The sequence below is a fragment of the Agelaius tricolor genome, unplaced genomic scaffold (genome assembly GCF_023055355.1).
Source record: "Agelaius tricolor isolate 1412-34295 unplaced genomic scaffold, bAgeTri1.0.p SCAF_51, whole genome shotgun sequence".
In the NCBI taxonomy this organism is placed as follows: Eukaryota; Metazoa; Chordata; class Aves; order Passeriformes; family Icteridae; genus Agelaius; species Agelaius tricolor.
Genome location: NW_027269311.1, coordinates 1,823,064 through 1,846,987, shown reverse-complemented (window position 1 = coordinate 1,846,987; position 23,924 = coordinate 1,823,064). Strand labels below are relative to the sequence as shown.

General features: G+C 56.7%; 1 protein-coding gene and 1 pseudogene across 1 annotated transcript; one reads left to right on the top strand and one right to left on the bottom strand.

Moving 5' to 3' along the window:
- Positions 1-23,924, top strand: part of LOC139604488 (zinc finger protein 850-like) — a 258,481-nt pseudogene that overhangs the window by 60,877 nt on the left and 173,680 nt on the right.
- Positions 7,420-9,862, bottom strand: LOC139604451 (serine/threonine-protein kinase pim-1-like; the record flags this gene model as incomplete). The annotated part of the gene is made up of 5 exons (XM_071455606.1): positions 7,420-7,526; positions 7,769-7,945; positions 8,560-8,926; positions 9,131-9,181; positions 9,302-9,862. Coding segments are annotated over 5 exons (1,263 nt in total), but the record flags the coding sequence as incomplete, so codon positions are not given.

Sequence of the window (23,924 nt, the reverse complement as noted above, 5' to 3'; positions counted from 1 at the left end):
GTGGGTGAGTCACCATCCCTGGAGGTGTTTAAGGAAAGACAGGATGTGGCACTCAGTGCCATGGTCTGACTGACAAGGTGGTGTTGGGTCCCAGGTTGGCCTTGATGCTCTTCAAGGTCTTTTGCAGCCTGGCTGATTCTCTGATGATTGTGACACTGCAGGGCCCTGGGGAAGCAAGGGGCCATTGTGACACTGCAGGGCCTGGTGGCACCAAGAGGACCATGGTGACACTGTGTACGACATGGCAGCACAGAGCCAAGGGGCCACGGTGACACTGTGGGGCTGGATGGAAGCAAGGAGTCCATGCTGACAGTTTGGGTTCTGCTGGAACCAGGATTTCCCTCTGCTCTAGTGCAGTTCACTAGGTAGGTTTCTTGCTACAGCTATGGAGAAATATTTCAACGAGCTTCTAGGAAATACATATTTCTATTTGAAAGGGTGCCTTTTATTGCTGTCCTATTACACAAGAGGTGATTGCAGCATTCTGTGACTGATATTGATGCAGGGACTCTCCTAAGGAAGTCTAGCCTGCTCAGAGAAGCTGTGCCTTTAAGTCTGACCCAGTGTGCACAACCTTGCTCCACATTCCCCAACCCCATCCTGTCTCTCCTCACTCACCTGGGACCTGCTTTGCTCAGAGAACTGGCTGCACAAAGCCAAAGAGGGGCTTTGCTTCTTTTATTTTTTCAAGCAATCTAAAACTCTTTGAGTTTCCCCATTGCAAACAGACACCCTCCTCAAGTGTGTGCCAAGCCCAAGGTGCCACCGAGACCACTCCAGACCTGCCTGGGCCAGCTGTGAGGGTGGATCATCATCCCAACCTGCACTGAGCCATTGCAAGGGACTGTTGCCATGGACACTGCAGGGACCCCACTGCTGGCTTTGGGTGCCATGGCAACCCCCATCAGTTCAGGTTTCCTTGGAAACCAGCCCAAGGAGCCATTTCTGCAGCCAGGTTCCATGGCCACTTGCCTGCAGAGCTGTTGCTGCCCTGGGCTGCCATGGCAACCCTGAGGACAAAGCGGTGCCGGGGCTGTTCCAGGTGCAATTGCAGTGACACTCGTTGGTGCCACCAGGTGCTATGGCAACGGCCACGGGGACCCGTTCCTTAGATTGGTGCCAAGGCAACCAATGCCCAGAGCTGGACCTTGCTCAGGGCTGGTGTCAGTGCCCAGGGCCAGAGGGGATCCCTTGCTGGGGGCTGTGCCATGGCCACCTGCCCTGTGCCGTGCTGGCCGCTCGGGCACCAGGAACCAGCAGCCAAGGGCACTGCCAGGGCCAAAGGCCAGGTCAGCCAGACAGAAAGGGGCAGCGCTGGGCACTGTTTCCATGGCAACCGGCACTGGGGGGACACCTGGGTCACCTGGCCTGGCAGTTGCCATGGAAAGCCCTGGCAGGCACTGAGGGCACAGCCCCTGGCACTGAGACACTGCTGGGCCGGGTGCTGAGCACAGCGCTGAGCACGCAGAGATGGTTTTGTTCTTGCTGAGCTGCAGCACAGCCAAGGCCTGTCCTGCCCCTCGTCCAGCCACGCTGGGGAGGGGCTGGGGCTGCGGGGGAGCTGGGCAGGGGACACAGCCAGGACAGGTGACCCCAACTGACCCCGGGCACAGCCCAGACCAGAGCACATCATGCTCAGGGTATGAAGGGGGGGAACAAGGAGGAAGGGGGAATTTTGGAGGGAGGGTTTCTGCCTTCCCAGGTAACATTTAGGCAAGAGGGGGCCCTGTTTCTCCAGTGGGCAGGGTCACTACCAAAGACACAGACACCAACTGAAGGAATTGTGTCATTTATATCATGCACAGCTGCAAAGAATTACAAAAGGATAAGCTCAGCAAAGCACATCATCATTAGCAAAGAATTACAAAAGAAGCTCAGCAATCCATCAGAACTCATCATTACATTTGGATGACTAACCCCTTGGTGAAACACTAGAGGTGTTTGTGGCAGACAAAGATTCTGGCTGACTATCAAGGTACAACTTACAGACACCAGTAGTACTTTAGTGACACCGTTCTTCATTCATTTTTCTCAATCTCATTCGAGTTAGGAACAAGAATTCCGTTGTCCATGGAGCTGGCACCATGTTAATTCCAGAATAATGCCCCCAGGCCCTTTGCTGTTCAGCTTTACCATGCTGTCTGGGGCTAACAAGGCCTGGGGGGGCCCTTTCCCCTCGGGCTGGAAGGGGCCGGGTCCCAGTCCCTGAGGGGCACCCGGGCTCCTGGATGCAATTCCTGTGCAAGTCCCTCAGTGTCACAGCAGCCTTCCCATGGAGCCCGTGGATCAGAGCATTTCCCAAAGGGGCCCTTGGGGCAAACAGGGAGATTTGGTCGGGCAGCATGTGGAAAACAATATCCTGTCAGATCTACTTGTTCTCACACAGAACACTTGGCTGCAGGGACACATTCCCATTGTTCCTGCCCAGGTTTCAGGACTCAGAGTTGTCTTTCCCAGGAGCTGCTCCTTCAGCTGCCTCGGGAGGGCCATTTGGCCTCCGGACCCACACTCTGGCTCCATCATTAGGGCTGCTGGATCCAAACCCTTTATCTCCACAAACGGTGGTGATTGCAGGTGGATCTCCTTTTTTCACAATCCTTCTTAAAATTGCAATATTGATAACTGTGCTACCCTGTCATGGGGTTGACTAATCCAATCCTGGTCACTATTGTTTAACAGAATTACTGTAATTTCTCCTGGATATTCTGCATCAATTCCTCCTGCCATGACATGACCACTTTGCAAAGCCAAGCTCCAAGGGAGCAGTTATCAAACCAAAGTGTCCTGGAGGAATCTGAATTCCTGTTTCAGTATTGATAGCTCTCATTTGCTTTGAATTTCTCCTCATTAATTCCAATGCATGAAGGCCCAGCCCTGCAGCCTCTGGGCTGGCCCTGCCAGGGGCCATCACAGCCAGAACAATTTCCCAGGCAGCCCAAGTCTCACTGCCCATGGTTGGATTTGCAAATTGGGGGCAGCCGTGCACAGCCAGGGGGTTTCCATTTCCCCAGTGGGCCATTGTTAAGGGCATGGAGCACTTCTGGGAGATGGGTTCTCCATGGGCAAAGGTTCCCATCTCCTCATTTTTTCAACTGCTTTTTAAACAACCCCTTCACCCATGCAACCAATCCTGCAGCTTGTGCATAGTCTGGTACATGAAAAACCCTGCAGGCTTAATCACTGAATTTTTCACAGGAACAGACAAAGCACTCTGCATCACACTATCAGCAAACCCTGTAAAAACAGCCAATTTCCTCCCTTCCTCCTTTTTTCACTGTATACAATCTCACAAAGTTGACCACTGAAATCAGGGTCCTGGCCAATCCTGTTCTGTAGGGTATTTAGTGTTACATCCCTGAGCAGCCAAAGCTACCAAATTAGTATTGTCAGCACTACTTCACATTATTATAATTTTATATGGAGATATACATTTGATATAGATAGACAGACCTAGACATACATATAAAAATATATAACAAATATATATGAAGGTCTTATTGTACTATAAATACATATATAGTATTTTATTATATTGATATTTCACTTGCACCAATGCATCTGAGCTCAAGATTAAAATCTTCTTCTGTTGCTCCACGTGGGAACATTCCAACAATAATTGTTCCTTCTGAAGGTGCTGTTTCCAATGTACTCTCAACAAATTCATCTTTGTCTGCCCAAACCCACAAGTTCTTTTCCTTTTCCATGTGCAATTTTTGGATGCATTTGAAGCCATCCAGGGGCGCAGCCTCTTTTACCCGACTGCCCCACTGCTCCAACGGGGCTCCAACCTCAGCCCACTCCAGAGCCAGGGAACTCCAGGGAAGGGCTTCCCATCTGGGAATTTCTGATGGCACTGATTCCTCACATTGACATTGAACAAGTGACATTTTGTTGGGATCTGGCCAGACTGGGCCAGTTTTGTTTTGCCAGTGGGCAGGGTCAGCACCAAAGACACAGACACCAACTGAAGGAATCAGTGTCATTTCCTGCAGCTCAAAGCAGCAAAGAATCACAACAGGAGCAGCTCAGCAATGCACCCAACCATCCCCACCAAAGATTGCCTGCAGTGATTGAGAAAGATCCAGCCCCAGTTACCCTCAGCCTTTACCATCGCCCAGACCCACACAGCAGCTGGGGAAGCTGTCACAGCCAAGGGCTGCAGAGCCACTCCTGGGCACTGGCAATTCCTGCAGGTGCCTCCAGCCACAGGTGAGGCTCCAACCCCGCTGGGAGAGGGCCCAGCTCTGACAGTGCTGAATGGACAAACTGACAGCACTTCTAGTGTGGCAACATCTGCTTTCATCCTCTCTTGGGTCCCTCCCAAAGGCTGGCCAGGGCCCCAGGAGGAACCAAGGGAGGTGACTTTGACCATTCAGCCTCAAACAAGGCCAGATGTCAGATTTCATGGCCTGGTCTGGCTACTAAATACACAAAGGTCAATACATGTTTCACTAATGAGTGGCTACATCTATCACAGTGCTAATGACCATGCATATTTCATTAGGGAGCAGATACAAAGATAACCTTTGGCTGGAAGGTTCATCCAGAGGCCACCTTGGGCTCAGGGCCTGCTGTCCAGGCCTCACTCAGGGCTGGTGTCCAGGCCTTGGCACTCCAGGGACGTGGTTTAGGGCTGCGCTTGGCACTGCAGGGTGAGCGGCTGCACTGGGTGAGCTCAGAGGGCTTTTCCAAGAGAAAGGATTCTGTGATTCCATGATTCTATCCACTGCATTCAGCTGGGGCTATTTTAGCAGCATTCCTTTGCTCCAAAAGTTCCCTCTTGCCCAGCTCCTGTGGCCTGAGGCTTCAGCTCCTTCAGCTCCTGGTGCTGAGCTGCTCATGCTGAACGAGACGACTCGGAGAGAAGAACACAGTCCATGCAATTCCTTCTGGGACACGGAGAGGGGAGGCTGTGCAAACAGGAGCATTGTTTGCTGTGGCCTCCTCTCTGCCCTTCACGCCTTTCAGCGCTTTGAACCAGCCCAGAGCTTTCTCCAAGAGTGCAATGGAGCAGCTGTTCCTGCTCCTGGCTCTGGCTCTCTCCAGTCTCTGCCCTTGCCTGCTTCTGTCCCTCGTGCTGTGCCCTCTGTTCCCCCAGGGCTGGCTGGCTGCTGCCCAGGACTGTGGCACTGGCACAGATCCAGTGCTCCAGAGCCTCCTTTCTGTGCCCTTGGAGCTGCCTGGGCACAGCAGCCTTTTCCATCTGCAAGCTCCCCATGGACAGGGAGTGCCCAGCTCCATTCCTTGCACAGCCTCCAGGAGCCCAGGGCTGCCATCTCAAGTCCCTGCTGGCACTGGGGGCTCCCAGGTGCCTCAGGCTGCTGTGACACCGCTGCACACGGGAGGGAACAGGGGCAGGGGCTGTGCTGAAAGTCAGCTCCATCTGCTGCTGCTACTGCTGCTGCTGCTGCTGCTGCTGTGGGGTCATTTGTGCAGCCCTGGCCCAGAGTCAGGGATCAGATCCTGCCAGTCTCTTCCAGCCCTGGCTGCTCAGAGTTTGGGCCTTGGAGCCTCAGGTGGGCAGAGGCAGCTGCTCCTGGTCCCTCTGTGTGCCCGTGTTCAGCAGTGCTGCTCCATCAGTCTGTGCCCAGCAACGGGGAAAAGCCTCAGCCCTGCAGGGCCAGGAGCTGCCGGGCTCTGCCTGAGCAGCTCAGCCAGCAGGAAGGGAGCTGCTCCACATGGGAACCAGGAGCAAAGGACATTCCTTTTATAGGACATGTTTTCTATTTAAAGGAAAAAAAAAGGAAAAAGGAAAAAATAGGTAAATTGTAGAAGATAAGAATAAAATCCAAGTGTGAGAGAAAAAATATAACATAATGTTAGTGAAAAAAACAAAACATAAATGCAAAGTTACATTCTTGGCATTAAGAGGTACATGATCTTTTGAAAAAGAGAACTCAGTTATTTACATTGTAAATCTGCTGATGGCATGGATCCATCTTACTGACCTCAGCAGCCTTTTAAAAGGTTTTGGGCTTTGTTTCCAACATTGCTATTTTAAATTGTGCTCGAAGCAAGAGGAAATTGCTTTGTGCCCTTCCAGCTCCAAGCAGGACTGGGAATAGAAACTCTGTCAAACCCCAAATCCTTTAGAAGATGCCCTTCCTTCTCAGCCTGGAAATGAGCCGCACATTCCCTTTGAAACTGTCAGGGATTTCTTAAAGACACAAAGTCCCACTGACAGCTTTTTGCTCTGGTTTGGCAGTGCAGAAGGGCAATTCTCCATCCATCAGCTCCAGACTGCACTGCCTCAGGAGCATGGCCCACTCGCCAGCTTTGGCCCACTCGTGGCACTTCTAGAGGAGGAAGAAAGTGCAACTGCACAATTCCAGCCAATCAAGAAGGAAAAATGGGACAGACAGAACAGCCTGGGGAGATCCAGGCATTCAGCTGGGACTGTGGAGAGTTTGGGTCCTTGCCAATTGGATGTGTGTCCCCAGCTGCAATCTCTGGGCCTGCAGCAGAGTCTCACTCACTGCCAAAGCAGAAAGCTCAGGCGCTGTGCTCGCAACGGGCTCGTCTGATGCAGAGCTGTCAGAGCAATGTGAGGGCAGAGCCAGCCCAGCTGGGCCCAGGGCTGAGCCCAGCAGAGCCCTGGCAGAGCCCAGAGCAGCCTCAGCAGCCGCAGAGCCCGGCTGCAAGGAGAGAAAGCAGAAAGTGCCCGTCAGCTGAGGGCTCCTGTGCCCTTGTGCCAAGGCCTGCGGTGCCCAGGCCGTGCTGGCTGTGCCCAGAGCTGTGCCCAGAGCTGCCCATCCCTGCTGCCTTTGGCAGCAGAGGCAGGAGGGCAGGACATGTGCCCAGCCTGCAGCCAGCACTGCACATCCAGCCCTCAGCAGCTGCCCAGAGCCAAAAAGCAGCTGGGCATCGACTGAAGAATTCATTGCATCTGCCCCAGCAAAGGGGGAACCTTTGGTGCCCGGGCAGGCCGTGCCAGGCCCAGATCTGGGAGCATCCCCCTGCCTGTGGACTCACCTGCAAACTAGGCCTGGAGCCTGGCTTTGAAGAAGGTGCCAGAATCCAAGTCCATCATCTTCAGCTGGCCAGGCCGAGGAAGAGATTGTCACCCTTGAGCTTGTCCTTGGTGTCTCCAGCAGCAGCCCCACCTGGTACAGCTTCTCCAGGGGCTCCTTCTCCTTCCCTGGGGCCAGACCAGGCTGTCAGGGCTCTGCCCAGGGCCCCAGCCATCCATGAACCAGACAAACACAACCGGGGGGATGGTGGCCACCAGTGCTTGCCACCCCAGGTCTCCAGCTCAGCTCCAGCCCAAGAGCTGCGTGTTTCCTTCTGCTGACCCCTGCTCAGAGCTACACGCAGCACAAAACCAGCCTCGTTTGCTTTGCCACTGATTGCCAAGAGATGTGTGGAGCTGGTACCTGCCAGGCCCTGGATCCGACTGTGCACGTGGATCTCTCCCATCTTCTAGGGCAGAGGAACACCCTGCACCCAAGGATGGCAGAAAAGCTCTTCTAAGGACGGCCTGTCTGAGGGTTGCATGGACAAACACCTCTTAATGATATCCTGGCACTCTGGGGAGAGAAGCCAGAAATCACCAGTCAGTTGGAGAAGTTGTCCCCCTGTTCCCGTGCCCAGGCCATGCTGGGTGTGCCCAGAGCTGGGCCTAAACTTCCCCATGGATGCTCTGTTTGGAGGAGAGCAGGAGAGCAGGACCTGTGCCACCTCCTCAGCAGCTGCCAGAGTGGGATGCCCACGAGCCCGCTGCTGTCTCCCAGCACTGGGATTCCCCCCATGCCCAGAGATGAGGATCCACCTTGAGAGAGCCATCGTGGGAACAAGATCCGCCCCCGGATGATCTCCTGGCCCCTCCTGAACGGGTGCTTGCCCATGACCAGGTGGCACAGCAGGAGGCCCAGGGACCAGATTGTCGCTGCCTCGCCGTGGTAGCATTGGTGCTGGATCCACTCTGGTGGGCTGTAGGACAGGGTTCCTGTGGAACACAGACACAGCTCAGCAGGGGGATGCTGCTGCTCCCAGAGCCTGGCCCCAGCATCCCTGGCCATGCGGGGGCTGCCCCAGAGCCACACGGGGTGAGCGCTGACCTCTCACCAGCACCTGGGGCTTGTGTACAAACTCGGGGCTGGAAAAGAAGCCACTGGTGCTGGAAGAGGGCAGCAGAAACCCTGGGAAGGCCCAACCATGACACACAAAGGAGAAACCCACTCAGTGGTGGAGAAAACCCACTCTCCTCCCCACCTGTATGGCCCCCAAAACTGTTAATAAGCCAAGGCAAACAAGGGGAGCAGAGCAGTCCAAGCCCTTCCTCGCCTGCACACCAAACCATCCGGGGCACGGGGTCAGACCCCGCTCTCTGCTACTCCCATGGGGGTTTGTGTTGGGCTGGCTGCCCCAGCTCCAGCCCCAGCCCAGGCCACAGTGGGTGCTGAAGGCTGTCGGCAGGGCTGGCAGCTGGCCCCCCTCACACCCCACCCAAATCAACTCGGCTGCAGCATCAATCCCATCCCGGCTGCAATAGGGGGAAGCCCCGGTGCTGCACCCAGGCTGGGCCATGAGATGCCCAGGAGCATGCCCTGGAGGGCTCACCTGCAAACTGGGTGTAGGCTGTGTCTTGGAGGAAGGCGCCACAGCCAAAGTCGATGAGTTTCAGCTGCCCGCTGGCCAGGTCGAGCAGGATGTTCTCGGGCTTGATGTCCCTGTGCAGGACCCCGCAGGCGGTGCAGTGCCGCACGGCCTCCAGCACCTGGCGGAACAGCGCCCGCGCCTCCTCCTCGGGCAGGAACCCCCGCTCCGCCAGGAAACCCGAGAGCTCCTGGCACCGCTCCGGACGCTCCAGCACCAGCAGGAAGCTGTCGGGGAGCTCGAGCCACTCCAGGAGCTGAATGACAGCGGCACAGCCACGGGACACCTTGGCCAGCAGCACGATCTCCAGCGGCGCGCTGCTGCCGTCGGGCTGCGGGAGGAGCGCGGTGCCGTCAGTGGGGCTGAGGCCGTGCCGGGGCTCTGGGAGCCCTCAGCCAGCCCGGGATGCTCTGCACGCTCCGCTCAGCCCACGCCCGCTCTCCCCGCAGGGCTCCCGGCGGCTCCCACCCTGCCGGGCCCCGGCTCCTCGCCGCCCGGCCCGGCCCGGCTGCTGCCGCTGGCCCCGCTCACTCACCAGCTCGCCCCAGTGCCGGATGCGATCCCGCGGCACGCGTTTGATGGCCACCTGCGAGCGAGGGAGAGCAGCGGGCTGAGCTCGCCGCCCGTCCTGCCCAGCCCCATCCTCCGCCCTTCTCCTCCTCCTCTTCCTCCTCCCCCTCCGCCCGCCGCCGGCCCCGCCGCTCACCGGGGCGCCGTCCGAGAGCCGCGTCCCCGAGCAGACGCTGCCGAAGCCGCCGCGCCCCAGCAGCGAACCCACTCGGTACCGCTCCTGCAGGGCCTCCTGCGCCTTCCCTGCGGGCGAGACGCGGCTGTCAGCGCTCGGCCCGGGGCCAGCAACGGCCCCCGAGCGCCCCCCGAGCGGCCCGGGCCGGGCATCCCCACCCGCCCCGGGCCCCGGCGGCTCGGGGCCGGCGGCCGCGCTGCCGAGCGGCGGAGCTCGGGCCGGGGAAGCCGCAGCGGAGGCGGCGGGAGCGGCCGCGCCGCCTGTGTCCTCCGCAGGCCCCGGGACGAGCCGGGGCCGGGACTGGACCCCACGTCGGGTCCGGGGCCGGGCTCGGGCCAGGCGGAGCCGAAGGGCGGCGATGCCGCCCCCGCACCAGGCACTGACGCCCGCCCAGCAGCGCCAGCGCCAGCACGGCCAGAGCCGGGCGGAGGCGAGAGCGCGGCGGGACGGGCGGGGCCGGGCACGGGGCAGCCCCGCCCGGGGCCGGGGGCGGGCCGGGGGCATGGCCCGGCCCGGCAGGGGAGAGGGAGGCAGGGAGAGGAGAGGGACGCCGGGCAAGGGACCCCGAGAGAAGGGTGCCCGACCGCGGGAAAGGGAGAGAAAGAAAAACAGAAAGAAAAACAGAAAGAGAAAGAGAAAGAAAGAAAGAGTGATCTAAAATATCTGTTTTGCTGCTGTCGCTGCTGTTGCCGCCGCTGCTGCTGCCGCCGCTGCTGCTGCCGCCGCTGCCGCCGCTGCAACTGAAGCACCGGGGCGTCCCCGTGTCCGTTCCCCGCTCGCCCCACGAGCCCCACGTTCGAGCCCCGCGCGCCCCGGGCACAGCCCCTGAGTCTGTCCAAACACGGCAACTTTGCAGCCTTGAGCCCAGGTGCAGAGCCCTGACTCCTGCACACCGGCACAGCAATGCCCTCGCTTGCTGCTCTGCATTGTCCTGGCTGAGGGTCAAACACTGTCGGGCCACCTTCCCTTGGGGTAGGATTCCTACCTGACCCCAGCACTGTGCACTTACATCTCCAGTGTTGCCTTCCAGTAAAAACAGGGGAAGGAAAACTCTGTGTGGCTCATGGTATTTTAGAGTGTCTAAAAATCACTAAGTCACCGATCTTAGAGGTGAGGTGCATCTGGAATTACTGGGATGGAGAAGTAGTGCAACATGGAAAAGGGGAGCATAGAAATAAATAGAGGAAAACATCTTGGATTTTTTCTTTCATTTCACTTCTGGAAAGCTGTTTCAGTTTTCCAGGAATCTTCTCCTGTCTGCTCTTCCCAAGAATCTCTCCTGGAGAACAAAGTCAAGCTTCTGTCACAAGATTTGCCAGCAGGAAATTATGCCGCTGGTGAAATTTTCATGATGACTGTTTGTGCTGGCTTAGGGCAAATTTTGGGAGGAAACCTCCAGAAGGGATCCGTCTAGAAAGCAAGTTCAAGTGGCCCCTCCCCCTATGAGTTCAGGAAAAGTCTTCCCTCGAGAAAAGTGAAAAAAACTCAGTTTATTTAACAAGTAAAGTATTCACAAGCATGAAAAATTAATAATATTAAATAAAACCTCTGTCAGTGCTAAAGAGATGGCAAATTCAGAAAGTCCTTTTTGTGGGGTGTAGTTGGCACACTCGGTCTCTTCTAAGTCCCTCTGGTGCTGGAATGCAGCGTCCCAGAGCTCGGTGGGCCACAGGTGTGAGCTGCAGGTGTTTTTCTGGGTTTTCAGTCCAGAGCAGGTTTAAACAGTTCCAAGAAAAAGGAAAGTCACAGTCCCAGGAACTTCTCTACCTAAGCTAGCTAAAACCAAATTTAGGCTAGCTAGACTTGGGCTGTGAAGGCATCGGGAAATTTCCAAATCTGGGCGCTGGCGGTCCCAGCAAACACCAGATCTCGATGGTGCTGGAGCCAGAACCTGGTAAATGTCCAAATTTTGGCTTTCTGTGCCAGCAAATCACTGGACCTGGGCTGTGCTGGCACCAGGAAGTTTTCAGATCTGGGCACTGGCGCTGCCAGCAAACACCAGATCTGGGTGGTGTCGTTGCCAGCGACAGAAATCTGCCAGATTTGGGCTCTGCTGGCACCGGGAAATTTCCCAATCTGGGCACTGGCGCAGCAAACACAAGATGTGGGCGGTGCCAGAGCCAGTAGCAGAAAGTTGCCAGGTTTTGGATTTCTGTGCCAGTAAATTGCTGCTGCACTTGGGATGTGCCAGAATAGGGAAATTTCCAGGTCTGGACACTGATGGTTCCAGCAAACACCAGTGAAACCTTCTGGTCCTCGTCCAGACCGTTGACCAGTGGTTTCCCTGAGAACCAGCTCTGGCCACTTTACAGACAGAGACTGCTTCCATCTGGTGCTCTGGAAACAGAACTTTAATGAAGGCAAACACAACAAACAGGACGGCGTGCACAGTACAGAGAGCAAAGCAGAAAAAAGCCTGGGTCCAGGGTCTAGCAGGGATATTTATCCATTTATTTATGGGGAGGGGTTAAGGTGGGATCTGAGGGAAGGATCCAAGAGGAAGGAAGGATTAAGAATATTACAATTTTTGCAGTATAAAGTAACCAATGGTAGCAAAGAGAACTCAGAACTTTCTAGTAGCAGTCTGCATAATTGAACAAGAGGATTATGTGCGGGAGCTCCTGCTGACCCCAACTAAAGAGGGTTATCCCACGGCCTTAAGCCAAGGTCTCCCTCTTCTTTTAAACCAACCCCAACACACCAGATCTGGGCAGTGCTGGGTTTTGGCTTTCTTTGCCAGACAATTGCTGCATTTTGGTTGTGGTGGCCCAGGAAAATTGCCAGATCTGGGCACTGGCAGTGCCAGCTCACCGCAGATCTGGGTGGTGCTGGTGCTATCACCAGAAAATTGCCAGGTTTTGTCTTTCTGTGCCAGCAAACTGCTGGACTTGGGCTGTGCCAGCTCTGGGAAATTTCTGGATCTGGGCACTTGTGCAGCAAACACCAGATCTGGGTGGTGTGTTGTGGTTGTTTTTATACTTTGTAATATTTTGTAAAAGTTTTGTTTTTGAATCCCCGTATTTTTCCCAAATGGTTCATCCCAGATGGTACCCCCCTCCCTTTACCTGTGTAATCCCTTTCCCTTGCTGAGATCATCCCCAAACCCCCACCCTGGCTCTCTGTCAATCACTCAGCATCCCATCCCTCCATCCAGAAGCTTCGGTCCAGGATGTCGAGTGATTAGCCAGAGGCCAGGGCTCAGCCCCCCAAGCCTTGCCCCATACGCTGTCCTAAATGTCCATCCCCCAGTACCCATCCCTTAGGGTCACTTCTTGGTTGGTAAAATGTTATCTACTTCGGGTTTCCACCTCCCTTAAAATGTAACCTTGGAACATCTCCCGGGGCTGTGGGCAGGAGGACCCTGAGGTGTAGGGGCTCCTTCAGGACTCCTAGAATAAAACCATGGATTAACCCCTGCTAAGAGTCGGCCCTTTATCTTCTACCCATGTCTCTGGTGTCTCTAGTGCTGCAAAGGCGACCAGCCCAGGTGCCCTCAGTACCCTCGGGGCACAGAGAGTGTTTCCCCGCTGTCGGCTGTGTTGGGGCTGCCCCCAGTGTCTGCTGATTCAGGACTGGCCCAGGGTTCCTGAGAGGAACCCAGAGGGACCGAGACAAGCTTCGACTAAAAAATCCCAGTGGTCAGCCTCGAGTCTCCCCAGGCACCTTCTGCCAAAGGCTCCAGGACAAGCCATGGTTCCCGGCTGCAGAATAGAGCATGTTCTTCACCTCTGGTCCTGTCCTGACTGGGCCAAGGGCAACCACATGAGCGATCTCCTGCTTGATCTGGGCAAAGGCTTGTTGCTGCTCTGGGCCCCAGTGGAAATCATTCTTCTTGCCGGTGATCAGGTAAAGAGGCCTCACGATCTGACCGTATTTGGGAATGTGCATCCTCCAAAAACCTATGGCACCCAGGAAAGCTTGTGTTTCCTTCTTGCTAGTTGGTGGAGACATCGCGGTGATTTTGTTGATGACCTCAGTGGGAATCTGACTCCGTCCATCTTGCCACTTCACACCCAGGATCTCCAGGGCAGGTCCCTTGACTTTACTCTTCTTGATAGCAGAATCCTGATGATCATCTCTCCTTCCTCAAACACTTCCATTATTGTGTGCCCCCACACAATGATGTCATCAATGTACTGCAAGTGCTCTGGATCCTCACCCTTTTCCAGTGCAGCCTGGATCAGTCCATGGCAGATGGTGGGGCTGTGCTTCCACCCCTGGGGCAGTCGGTTCCAGGTGTACTGCACAGCCCTCCAGGTGAAAGCAAACTGAGGCCAGCATTCTGCTGCCAGAGGAATGGAGACAAACACGTTAGCAATGTCTATAGTGGTAAAGCACTTTGCTGCCTTGACCTCCAGCTCATACTGGAGTTCCAGCGTGTCCGGCACAGCAGCGCTCAGCGGTGGAGTCACTTCATTCAAGCCACGATAGTCCACAGTCAATCTCCATTCTCTGTCAGACTTGTGCACAGGCCAGATGGGGCTGTTGAAGGGTCAGTGGGTTTTGCTGACCACCCCTTGGCTCTCCAGCTCACGGATCATTTTGTGGATGAGGATCACGGCATCTCAATTTGTTCAATATTGCCGGCGGTGCACTGTCGAGGTGGCAATCGGCACTCGTTGCTCTTCCACCTTCAGGAGTCCTACTGCAGATGGGTTTTCTGATAGTCCAGGCAAAGTGTTCAACTGCTTGATGTTCTCAGCCTCTACAGCAGCTATGCCAAAAGCCCATCTGAGTCCCTTTGGGCCTTTGTAACAGCCATTCTGGAGGAAATCTATGCCCAGAATACACGGGGCCTCTGGGCCAGTCACAATAGGATGTTTCTGCCACACCTTCACAGTCAGGCTCACCTGGGCTCCCAACAGGGTCAATTGCTGTGATCCCCCCGTCACCCCGGCAATGGAAACAGGTTCTGCCCCCACATGTCCCGATGGTATCAGGGTACACTGCGCACCAGTATCAACTAAGGCATCGTATTTTTGTGGCTCTGATGCCCCAGGCCATCGGATCCACACTGTCCAGAAAATCCGGTTTTCCCGTGCCTCTCCCTGGCTAGAGGCAGGGCCCTCCCTAGCCCTGGTTATTATTTCTATTCTGGGCATACATGGTCGAGGTACCTTCCAGGGGATCTGACGGATCATACTCAGCAGCTCAGTCATGGAACGTTGGGGCTACCTTCACTTTACTGGAATTCCCTCAATTAGTGTTTCCCTCCTTGAGCTGATGCACCCGTGCTGCCAGGACAGAAGTGGGTTTTCCATCCCACCTTCCCATGTCTGCCCCATGGTCACGCAGAAAGAACCACAGGTCAGCCCGTGGGCTGTACCCTCTCTCTCTAGCTGGGGAACGTTGGGCTCTGACTCTGGGGCCTGTGACTCACACTGGTGCAATGTGGGAACTGTTCCTCCTCACCTCCTCCCTCATCTCCCTCATCTCCTCTCTGAGTTCTTGGACCACGGCAGAGACATGAGCCTGCATTGGGCCATTGATCACACTCTCATAATTTCTAAGCTTGCTGGCAACAGAACCCACTGTCTCTCGTTTGTTATTGGCATTAATCATTGCAATAAAGGTGGTGTATTGAGCTGGCCCCAGATTTGCCAGACTCCACAACATTTGCCCTGTGCACCTGACCTTGTTGGGGTCATTATCATGCTGTCCATCCCTCCCAAAGAGTACCTCCAATACTGCCACTTCTCTCAGCTGTTGGATCCCTTCCTGAAGAATCTTCCAGAGCACATTCTGTGGTGCTGGTCCTGCATTCTCCCCCTGTGGACAAACCTCTCTCTGACACTCATTAAAAGCTGTTCCCAGAGGGAAAGGGACCTTGGCTCCCTTACAAAAATCAGATCCATACCTGAGTCCTGAGTCAAGTGTCCCAAATTCCTTGCCTCACCACCATCCAGCTGGACACCTGTACCCATAAGGTCCCAGACCCAAAGTAGCCAGGTTGTATAAGCCTCACGTCCCTGTCATACAATGTCTTTGTGCAGATTACGGAGACTTTCATACGTCAGGGACTCGGTGATGACCTCAACTGTTGCCTCTCCTGGGCGTTGGGAAGGCTCTCCTTTCATATCCTCATCTGGGTGCTCTGATTTCATCTTAGATCTCCTTGTTTCCACCAGGGCCACTGCTGCTGGCTGTGACTGCCTTTGCAGTTCAGCTGGAACCTGGACAGTTGTAACATCTGTGGGTTCCACTGCTGCACCATCAGACTCTCCCTCTTTGAGGCAGGGGGATGGCTTTTCACCAGCTGTGGAAATGTACTCCTTCAGCACCTGGCCCATCTCTTTCATTAGAACCCTCATCCAACCTGGGTGGTTCATTTCTGAGGTGGGCTGTGGGGCAGGGTCAGGCTCTGGGGCAGCAGCATCCCTGGTCTCTGGGGTAGGTGTCAGTGTGGTTATCCAGGTTAATCTTCCCTTATCTCTGAATGCTAAATGTAACAGGCCTATCAGCAACACAAGCCACTGTATGATATCATTAGCATTTAGAGTGGATCTGAACCCTTTGAAAACTGGTGGGGCAGACCCAAAGAGCTGGGTGAAGGGCTGGGAAAAAATTTGCCCCTGTGTCATTTCCTCACAGTAAGAACCATTATTAAAGTAACCCCCAAAACCATACACTTAGTGTGTGATAGCTCTGAATCCATGTGCCTGCCTTCCAGAGGAAGTTAAAGATCCATTAATTCCTCACCTCATTAAGCCATAAAGCAAACTGGATAATAGCCACAGCAGCCTTAGTTTGGTTAGCCTGTGTTCCAGGGATTGCCTGGGTGCTCCTGATGGGGCAGAAGGAAGAGCTCCAGGCCCTCCGTGAGGGTGATGAGGGCAGTGGGCTGTCAGCAGGGGCTGGCTGGGGGAGCTGCAATGCCTGGGCAGGAGCTGCAATCCCTGCCCCGCCTGCGGTGGGCTTTGCTCCCTGTGTGGACCAGGGGTGGCGTGGGCAGAGCACACAGAGATTTCAGGGATGCAGGCAGGGGGATTCATGGCCAGCACTTTGCAGCTGATCCCCTTGGCCTCTCCTCTCTTGCGGCCATGGCAAGAGCTGGGTGGGATGGCTCTGGCAGGAAGGTCTCCTTGGATTCCTGCACATGCAGGTTCTGACCGTGGCTCTGTTCCTCTCTCTTCCAGCCCTTCGAGCCCTGAGTGAAGATAACAGCCCCTCCTGCATAAGCACATTTGTTCAGGTGATGTTTGAGGGAAGAACTGCAGAACTTTCATCTGCTGGCTCAGAAGAACCAGTGTCTCTTTAAGACCTCCAGATCCCTTGGAAGGTGAGACCACCAGGAGACCAGAGGGGATCAGCTGGAGTTCCAGGCACAGCTGATGACTGGCACAACTGAGCCTGTGGGAAGCTCCCATGGCTCCTGCCTTCTCCCTCCCTGTTGACAGCTCCCTCCCTCCAGCCCTCGGACCCTGCCCATCCCCTTTCTTCCCTCCCAGCTCATCCCTTTGCTTCGCCTTCCATTAATAAACAGTTTGGCTTCTTTGCTTTACCTGCATCTCTGTGGAGCTGGAGCGATGAAAATCCGTGGCCCTGGGACACACAGGCCCCTGCTGCCGTTCTCTTCCACGCCGTGTTTTGTGCACAGACACAGAGGAACGAGGGCAGGTCAGGCTGGAAAGGTTCCTGTGCTGAAGGTGCAGTTCCACAACACTGTGGAGTTCCAGATCTTGCTGAGCACCCTGGAGCCCCTGGACTTTTGAAGAGCAAACCTGAATATGCTCTAAACACAGCAGAGAGGGATTCCATGGCAAGCATCCATGGAGGGCAAAGGGGCTTGGAATGCTGGAAGTTTTCAAGAATAGCTTCCTGAAAGCACAGCAGTGCTCCATCCCTGCACAGGATGAGGAAGAGGGCAGAACCAGAGACCATCCGGGCTTAGCAGGGAGCTCTGGGTGTGCCTAAGGGCAAATGAAGCAGCAGCACGGTGCCCGAGACCCGGACACGCGGCCGTGCCGGTGCCCAGAGCGCTGCCACGCAGTGCCGGGATCCTGGCTGTGGTTCTGGTCCCCACAAGTGAGGAATGGCAGCCCCAGGCTCAGAGCCAGTCAGAAAGCCAACCAAGGGAGAGCAGAGGGAGGGCACCCTTCCAGTCTCTCTTGGGCATGGCCGCAAATCAACCCCTGCTGCTTCTTCCTCCGCCTGTGTTTGGGCTGTGCTGGTGGCAGAGCCAGCCAGGTTGTGCTCTGTGTTCCAAAGCCTGTTGGGAGCGGGCATGAAAAGCACGTGTGCACAGCAGAGAGTCCTGGAAGATGATTGCAAGAGCATCCTGTGGGGACAGGGCTCTGGGCTCTGGCTGGGAACAGCCTGGTTTTGGTGCTGTGAGCACAGGCAGGAGCTGAGGCAGGGGAAGAGGCAGCGGGCAGCTTGTGTTTGTAGAGGGCCTGGGGCTGCACCTCTGAACCTGCACCTGGACACACACTTGGGGGAATACGAGCTGGAGCTGGAGTGCCCGTCCTGAAAGGACCTGGAGTCATTCAGCCTTGCCAGCTTTTCTTAAGAGTGTGTTGGTGTTCCCCAGGAAAGCCACACATTTGGGGAAATGCCTTTGGAGGAAAGGGGCTTGCTTCTCAAGGAAAGTGCTTCCCAGGGAGCTCCCAGTGAGGCAGGTGTGAGTGTCCCCCTTTGGCTCTCTGTGCTCCTTTCAGTCCTTGAGGCCCCTTGCACTTGGCAGAGGAGCAGGGCAAGGGAGAAGGCTGTGAAGAGCAGGTTTGGCATCCGCCTGGACCTGCAGAGACCAAGCCAAGCACCTGCAGCAGGGTGTGTTCCCCCTCTTTGGACAGAGGGTGAGCAGGAGCATCTCTGTCCAGCCACGAGCCCCAAAGCTCTCTGTGAGAGCTGTGAATTAAAAGGCCTTTGCACACACACTTTTCACATCTTTCCTGTCTGCTGTGTTTCAACTCTTGGCAAAATGCATTTGCCTCCTGCTTGGTGGGAGCTGCTGTGGCCCAGGGCCAGCACAGAGCTGGGATGTGTGGGCCAGGCAGCAAGGAGAGCCTTGGCTGATCTTGGTGTGTCCCTGGCCTCAGAAAAGGCCTCCCAAGGTGTCCTGCTCATTGGCTCTCCCTGTGCATCTTGGAGAGAACAAGGTGGGCATTTCTGGCAGCTGGGCATCAGCAGGCCTCAAAATGGGGGCGTGTGGTGGAGTGAGCCCAGCTGAGATCCCCTGAGAGCAGCCCAGTGCTCCTTGCTCCTCTCTGCTGACCCGGGAGCGTTTGTCTGCTCTTGGGATGGCCCTGGCTGTGTCAGGGCTGCTCCGTGGACACGAGACAGCCGCTCCTGTCCCGCTGGGTCCCAGCAGTGCCTGGCAGCAGCCCTGCATCCACGTCAGGATGCTGGCCAAGAGAGGCCCTGGGAGCTGAGGCAGCTGATTTGAATCTTTTGCAGATACACACAGGGCATGGACAGCAGTGTTCCCTCAGGATACAGCAGTGCTGAGGCGCCTCCCCAGAGCTGCCTGATGCTGCCCACTCCTTGTGGCACCAGTTGCTTTCCTGTGGGATGTTCTACATCCCCCAAGAGTGAAGAGGGAGCTGGAGAAAGAGCTGGCCAGGCTGCTCTGGATCCTTTCCCAGCAGCCCTGGCTGAGTGGAGCAGTCCGAGCTGAGCGCAGAGGTGCCCATGGAACAGCCGTGCCCAGGAAGGCTCGCTGGGAAGGGGGATCCAGGAACCACAGGCCTGGCAGCCTGAGCTGCCACCGGGGACGGCCTTGGAGCAGATCCTCCTGAGTGCCAGCCCACGGCACGTGCAGGGAACCAGGGCGTCTGCTGGAGGCTGGGAAAGCTCTGCAGAGGGACAGGCACAGCTGGGGCTCCTGGTGAGGTGTTGAGGGCTTCTCTGTGGGATTTTGGGGGGTTGGTGTTGGTGGGGTGTTGGGGAAGGAGTTGTCTGGAAGGTGAGAGGTCTGGGCTGGAATTTGAGTCAGTTTGAAGGCAGCATCTATGCTTTGCCACAGCTTTGGTTATGGAGGGCAGAAAGAATATCTCTGACTATTTCTATTCATGGTCCTCTTTCCCCTGCAGGGAACAAGAGGGGAGAGCTGTACTTTATTGGCCACTTTGATATCTGTACTGGGGGAGGATCAGCCCTTTTGCCATCTACTCATTTGTTTGGGTTACTCTTGTAACACTGAGTGGTCTTTCATTCCTTGAGAGCTTTTATTCCTTAAGAAAATTAGGAGATTATCATCCCTTCATCAAAATCCATTTGCAAATCAAAGAATGGTCTTTTTGGCTCTGTGTAGTGTTATGTTTTCTAAAGTGACATTCAATGGATGATAAGGCCAATGAGTTGCTGCTTCAGGATGGGACACAAACTTGTAGACCAGTCAGATTCTCAGGCCATCCCAATAAATTCGGAAAGTTTGCAAATTTATAACTACTTGAGCTGAGCAATGGGAAGTACAACTTTCCTGAAGTGAGGATTCCTTAATGCCAGATTCTTCTGTGTCTTCATGGCCAAGATGTGTTTGTGGTGCAGGAAATGACTTCAATGAGAAAATAATTCCAGCACAGAGTAAGAGCTTCTGACAGAGACCAAGTGTTGCCAGCAGTTGCTGCAGGTGCTGCTGCCATCAGCCCCCAATGCACGTGGGCTCTGGCTCCCTGTGGCACAGCAGCCCCCCGGGGGCACAGGTCTCTGGGGCAGGAGACGGGCACCAGCGCTGCCAGGGCTCGGGGGTGGCAGCTCTGCTTGGGCAGGGACTCTGCCACAGCTGCTGCTGTCAGCGCTGCCCGGGCCCCAGGGCTCAGAGCAGCATTCGTGCCCTGGCCCACACATTCCTTGTCTGTGTCACACCCGTGGGTTTGGGATGGCCACCGGCCGGGAGGTGTCCCAAGGAGGCCGTGCCAGCTTCCCTGGAAGGCCCCGTGCCCTTCCCAGCGCGGCTGCGTCGGCAGCCCTGGGGCTCCTTCTGCTGCCCTGAGCCCGCAGAGCAGGGCAGCGTTTGCTGATGCTCTGAGCCCTTCCTAAAGATCCTGTGGGGCTGCCTTAGACACCTGGGGCCAGGCATTCCTTCCAGCCTGGGCCACTTTGGCTGGGCTGGGGGCGGCCCCAGGGCAGGGGGCAGGGTGTGCAGGGGCCCTTTGTGACATGGTGCAGCACGGTCACTGTGGCATAGAACGGGTGTCCAAGGGCCATTTGTGACACGTGGGAAATAGAAGCCTGCCCGGCTGCTGGGAACAGGCAACGGGGCAGAACGGGACAGAGCGGTGCCGTGAGGAGCCCCCGCACAGCGCCCTCGTTCCTGTCCCACCCGGAGCCTTTCCCAGGCGTTATTCCTGCAGGTGACCTCGAGGCCAGACCACAGGACTTGCTGACCCGTGGTCTCCCTTAGGCTTCTCTTCTGCAGGAGCCTTTGAGGCCAGAGCCCAATCCTTGACAGGAGTCTCCTGTCCTGGTGGCTGGAGCCCTCGAGACCAGAGTGCAGGACTTGCTGTCCTGAAGCCTACCTGAGGCTTCTCTCTTGAAGGTGCCTTCCAGGCACCACTGCAGGACTTGCTGACTCAGAGCATTTCTGAGGCATCTTTCCTGCAAGTAGCCACAAATCCAGTCACTGACATGGAGCAGAGACCCCCGAGAGTGCCCAAGCTGGCCTGGGTGGAGGAGGAGGAAGAAGGCCCTGGAGCTGCCCCAGCACAGGAGACCGAAGAGGTGGTGCTGTTTGAGCTGCTGCAGGAAGGTGAGTGGCAGAGCTGGGCCGCAGCGTTGGTGCCTGCATCCAGCTTGGCAACATCCCATCCCATCCCATCCCATCCCATCCCATCCCATCCCATCCCATCCCATCCCATCATCTCCTGGGCATGTTCCCATGTACAGAATGGAACAGAGATGAAGAAGACATGGAGCAGAGACCCCCAAGAGTGCCCAAGCTGGCCTGGGTGGAGGAGGAGGAAGAAGGCCCTGCAGCTGCCCCAGCACAGGAGACCGAGGAGGTGGTGCCGTTCCAGCCACCACAGGAGGGTGAGTGGCAGAGCTGGTCCACAGGGTTGGCATCTGCAGCCAGCTTGACCCCATGCCATGCCATGCCATGCCATGCCATGCCATGCCATGCCATGCCATGCCATCCTATCCCCTGGGGAAATGCCCATGGACAGGACGGAAGAGGGCCTGGGCAGACACCCTGCAGTGGCCGCGCTCCATCCCCTGGGCCATCCCGGGGCTCTCCCTGCCTGGGCAGCGCAGGGCTGGCCTGTGTTCTCCGGCCTCTCCCACAGCCCCTCAGCTCTGGCTGCTCTCGCTCTTTGCCAGATGCAGCCCTGGACAAGACACAAGAGCAGGAATCCAGCCGTGGCCGCTTCCGCAGCACAGCGCAGGTACCTGCAGCCACCCCCACCTGCGCTGGGCCTGCTGTCCCTGCTCAGCCCAGCACCGTGTGTGCAGCACTCCATGCAACATCCCCGGCTTCCTGCCCTTCTCCTACAGTTCATCTGCAAATTCATCAAGAGAATGCAGGAGGAGGAGACCATCACCATGGGCACTGGGCTCAGACCATACTCGCCCATCTTCAAAACCAAGCCCAGCGCTGCCCTCCTGTGTCTGCTTGTAGAGGATGGTTTTTACTATCCAAACCAAGTAAGCAGCCTGTGGGCAGGGTTTGATCCTCCCAGGAATTGCTCAGCCTCCCAAGCCACGCATGCTGGTTGCTGTGAGCCTTTGAGGCCACATGGCAGTGCGCGGGGAAAGGAAGCACTTCTCTGGGCAAGCTGGGAACATTGCTCCCCCTGGCAGCTTTCCAAGTCTCCCTGTGCCTTCTCCAGGTGCCCGCCATGGTGAGGTTCATCCACCAGTGGCTCGTGGCCAATGATTGTGCTGAAGCCAGGCTGGACGAGGCCCTGCTGGATCTCACAGAAGCACAGCCAGATGACGCAGTCCTGACGCTGCTGCGTGTGGCCCCGTCCTGTGACAGGTATGGGGCCCACCTGCCCAGAGGGCTCAGGCCTCCCCAGCCCATCAGCCTGTACAGCCTGCCGCAGGTGTCTGAGCAACAGAGACTTCCAGGGCCCTCTGGCTTCTGCCTTTCCCAGCCCTGGCACGTCAGCCCCTGAGCCTGCTGCCATGCTCCCTCCCTGCCCCTCAGGGCTCTGTCCCCACAGGCCTGGGCTGCCTGGCTGCTGCTGGCCAGGGCCAGTGGGCAGAGGCAGAGCTGGCAGCCAGCTCAGCTCCCCACGCTGCTGTGGCTGAGACCCCCCTGAGACAGAGCTCTGACCCCCCAGAGCTGCCATGGCCATGTGGAAGACCATCATGGGCTCAGCCAGGACTGCCGAGCTGGCACAGCTGATCCTCCTGGATGTGCTGGGGAGCTGGCCAGTGCACAGCACGTGCACCTCTGATGGGGACCAAACGGCTGTCTTTAACCTGGCTGTGAGTTTCTGCAAGTGGCCTTTGCTGGCCCCAAGGCCGCCTCTCCAGCAGCGCTCCATCCTCCTTCCCCCACTGCATCTGCCTGCCTCAGGCGCTGGCCTGAAACCTGGCCCAGGGGCAGCTTCAGGCCCAGCAGGCCCCGTGCTCCCCCTGCCAAGGTCTCTGTGGGCCTCTCCCTGCCACGCTCAGGCCCTGCCACACGGACGCCTGGGCACTGAGCGCTGTCTCGGGGGCCTTTGTCCCTTGCAGGCAACCGTGGTGATGTGGAAGATCCTGCAGGTGCCCTGTCTGCCACGGATATTGAAGGTGTATTTCCCCCGCCTATTTGTGCATCTGCTCTTCCAAGTGTTCTCCAGCAGCTTGGAGATGCCAGAGGAGGTCGATGCCTTCTGGAAGCGATGCCAGCAAGAGCACGGCCTTGCCACCAGCCCCAACAGGTGCTCCATCCCACTCCTCCTGTCCCTGCCACGTGGCCTGCCAAGGAGCCAGTGCTGCCAGCGTCACCTGGCCTTTGCTGTGCACACAGGTTTGCAGTGCGCACCCTGAAGTCCCTGCTCTGCCTTCTCCGCTGTGAGGATGTGGTGGTGGCAATGGAACGCAGGTGTGGCTGGGACACGCTGCTCTCTCTTGACACCCACCACTTTGCCGTGGCTCTGCTGGCCAGGTGAGAGCCCCTTCTCCCCACGGCCTCTGACATTTGTGCTCTGTGCCCGGGGTGTCCTGCAAAACATGGTCATGGCCAGAGGGCCTTGTCACTGCGGGACAGCCAAGCAGACTGGAAAAGGCTGGCAGAGGAGGGTGCCCATGAGAAACCAACTCCCGAGTGGCCCAGGTCCCCTTGCTGGAAGGGTGGTGGGGAAAGATGAGAACTCTGTGAGTCACTCCTAGGAGAGATTTGCCCCACTGGCTCAGGGTCTTGTTTCCGTTTTCCTCTTTTTAGAGAAATTTCTCATTCAGCCCTACACTTTTGTTCCGGGATTGCATTCTACCTGCTCACCATGCTCGGCCAAGAGATGCCATACTGGGATTTCCCTGCCCTGGCATTCCTTGTGGAGGTGAGCCTCAAGGCCAGTGCTGCCTCCCATCTCTCTGCCCTCTTGTAGGCACAGCTGCCAGAACGGTGCCCGTGCCCTGTGCTGCTGCCTGGGCCCAGCCCTGTGCGGCTCCGGGCTCCTGCCTGCCGGCTCCCTGTCACTGCCCTGTGCCTTTCAGG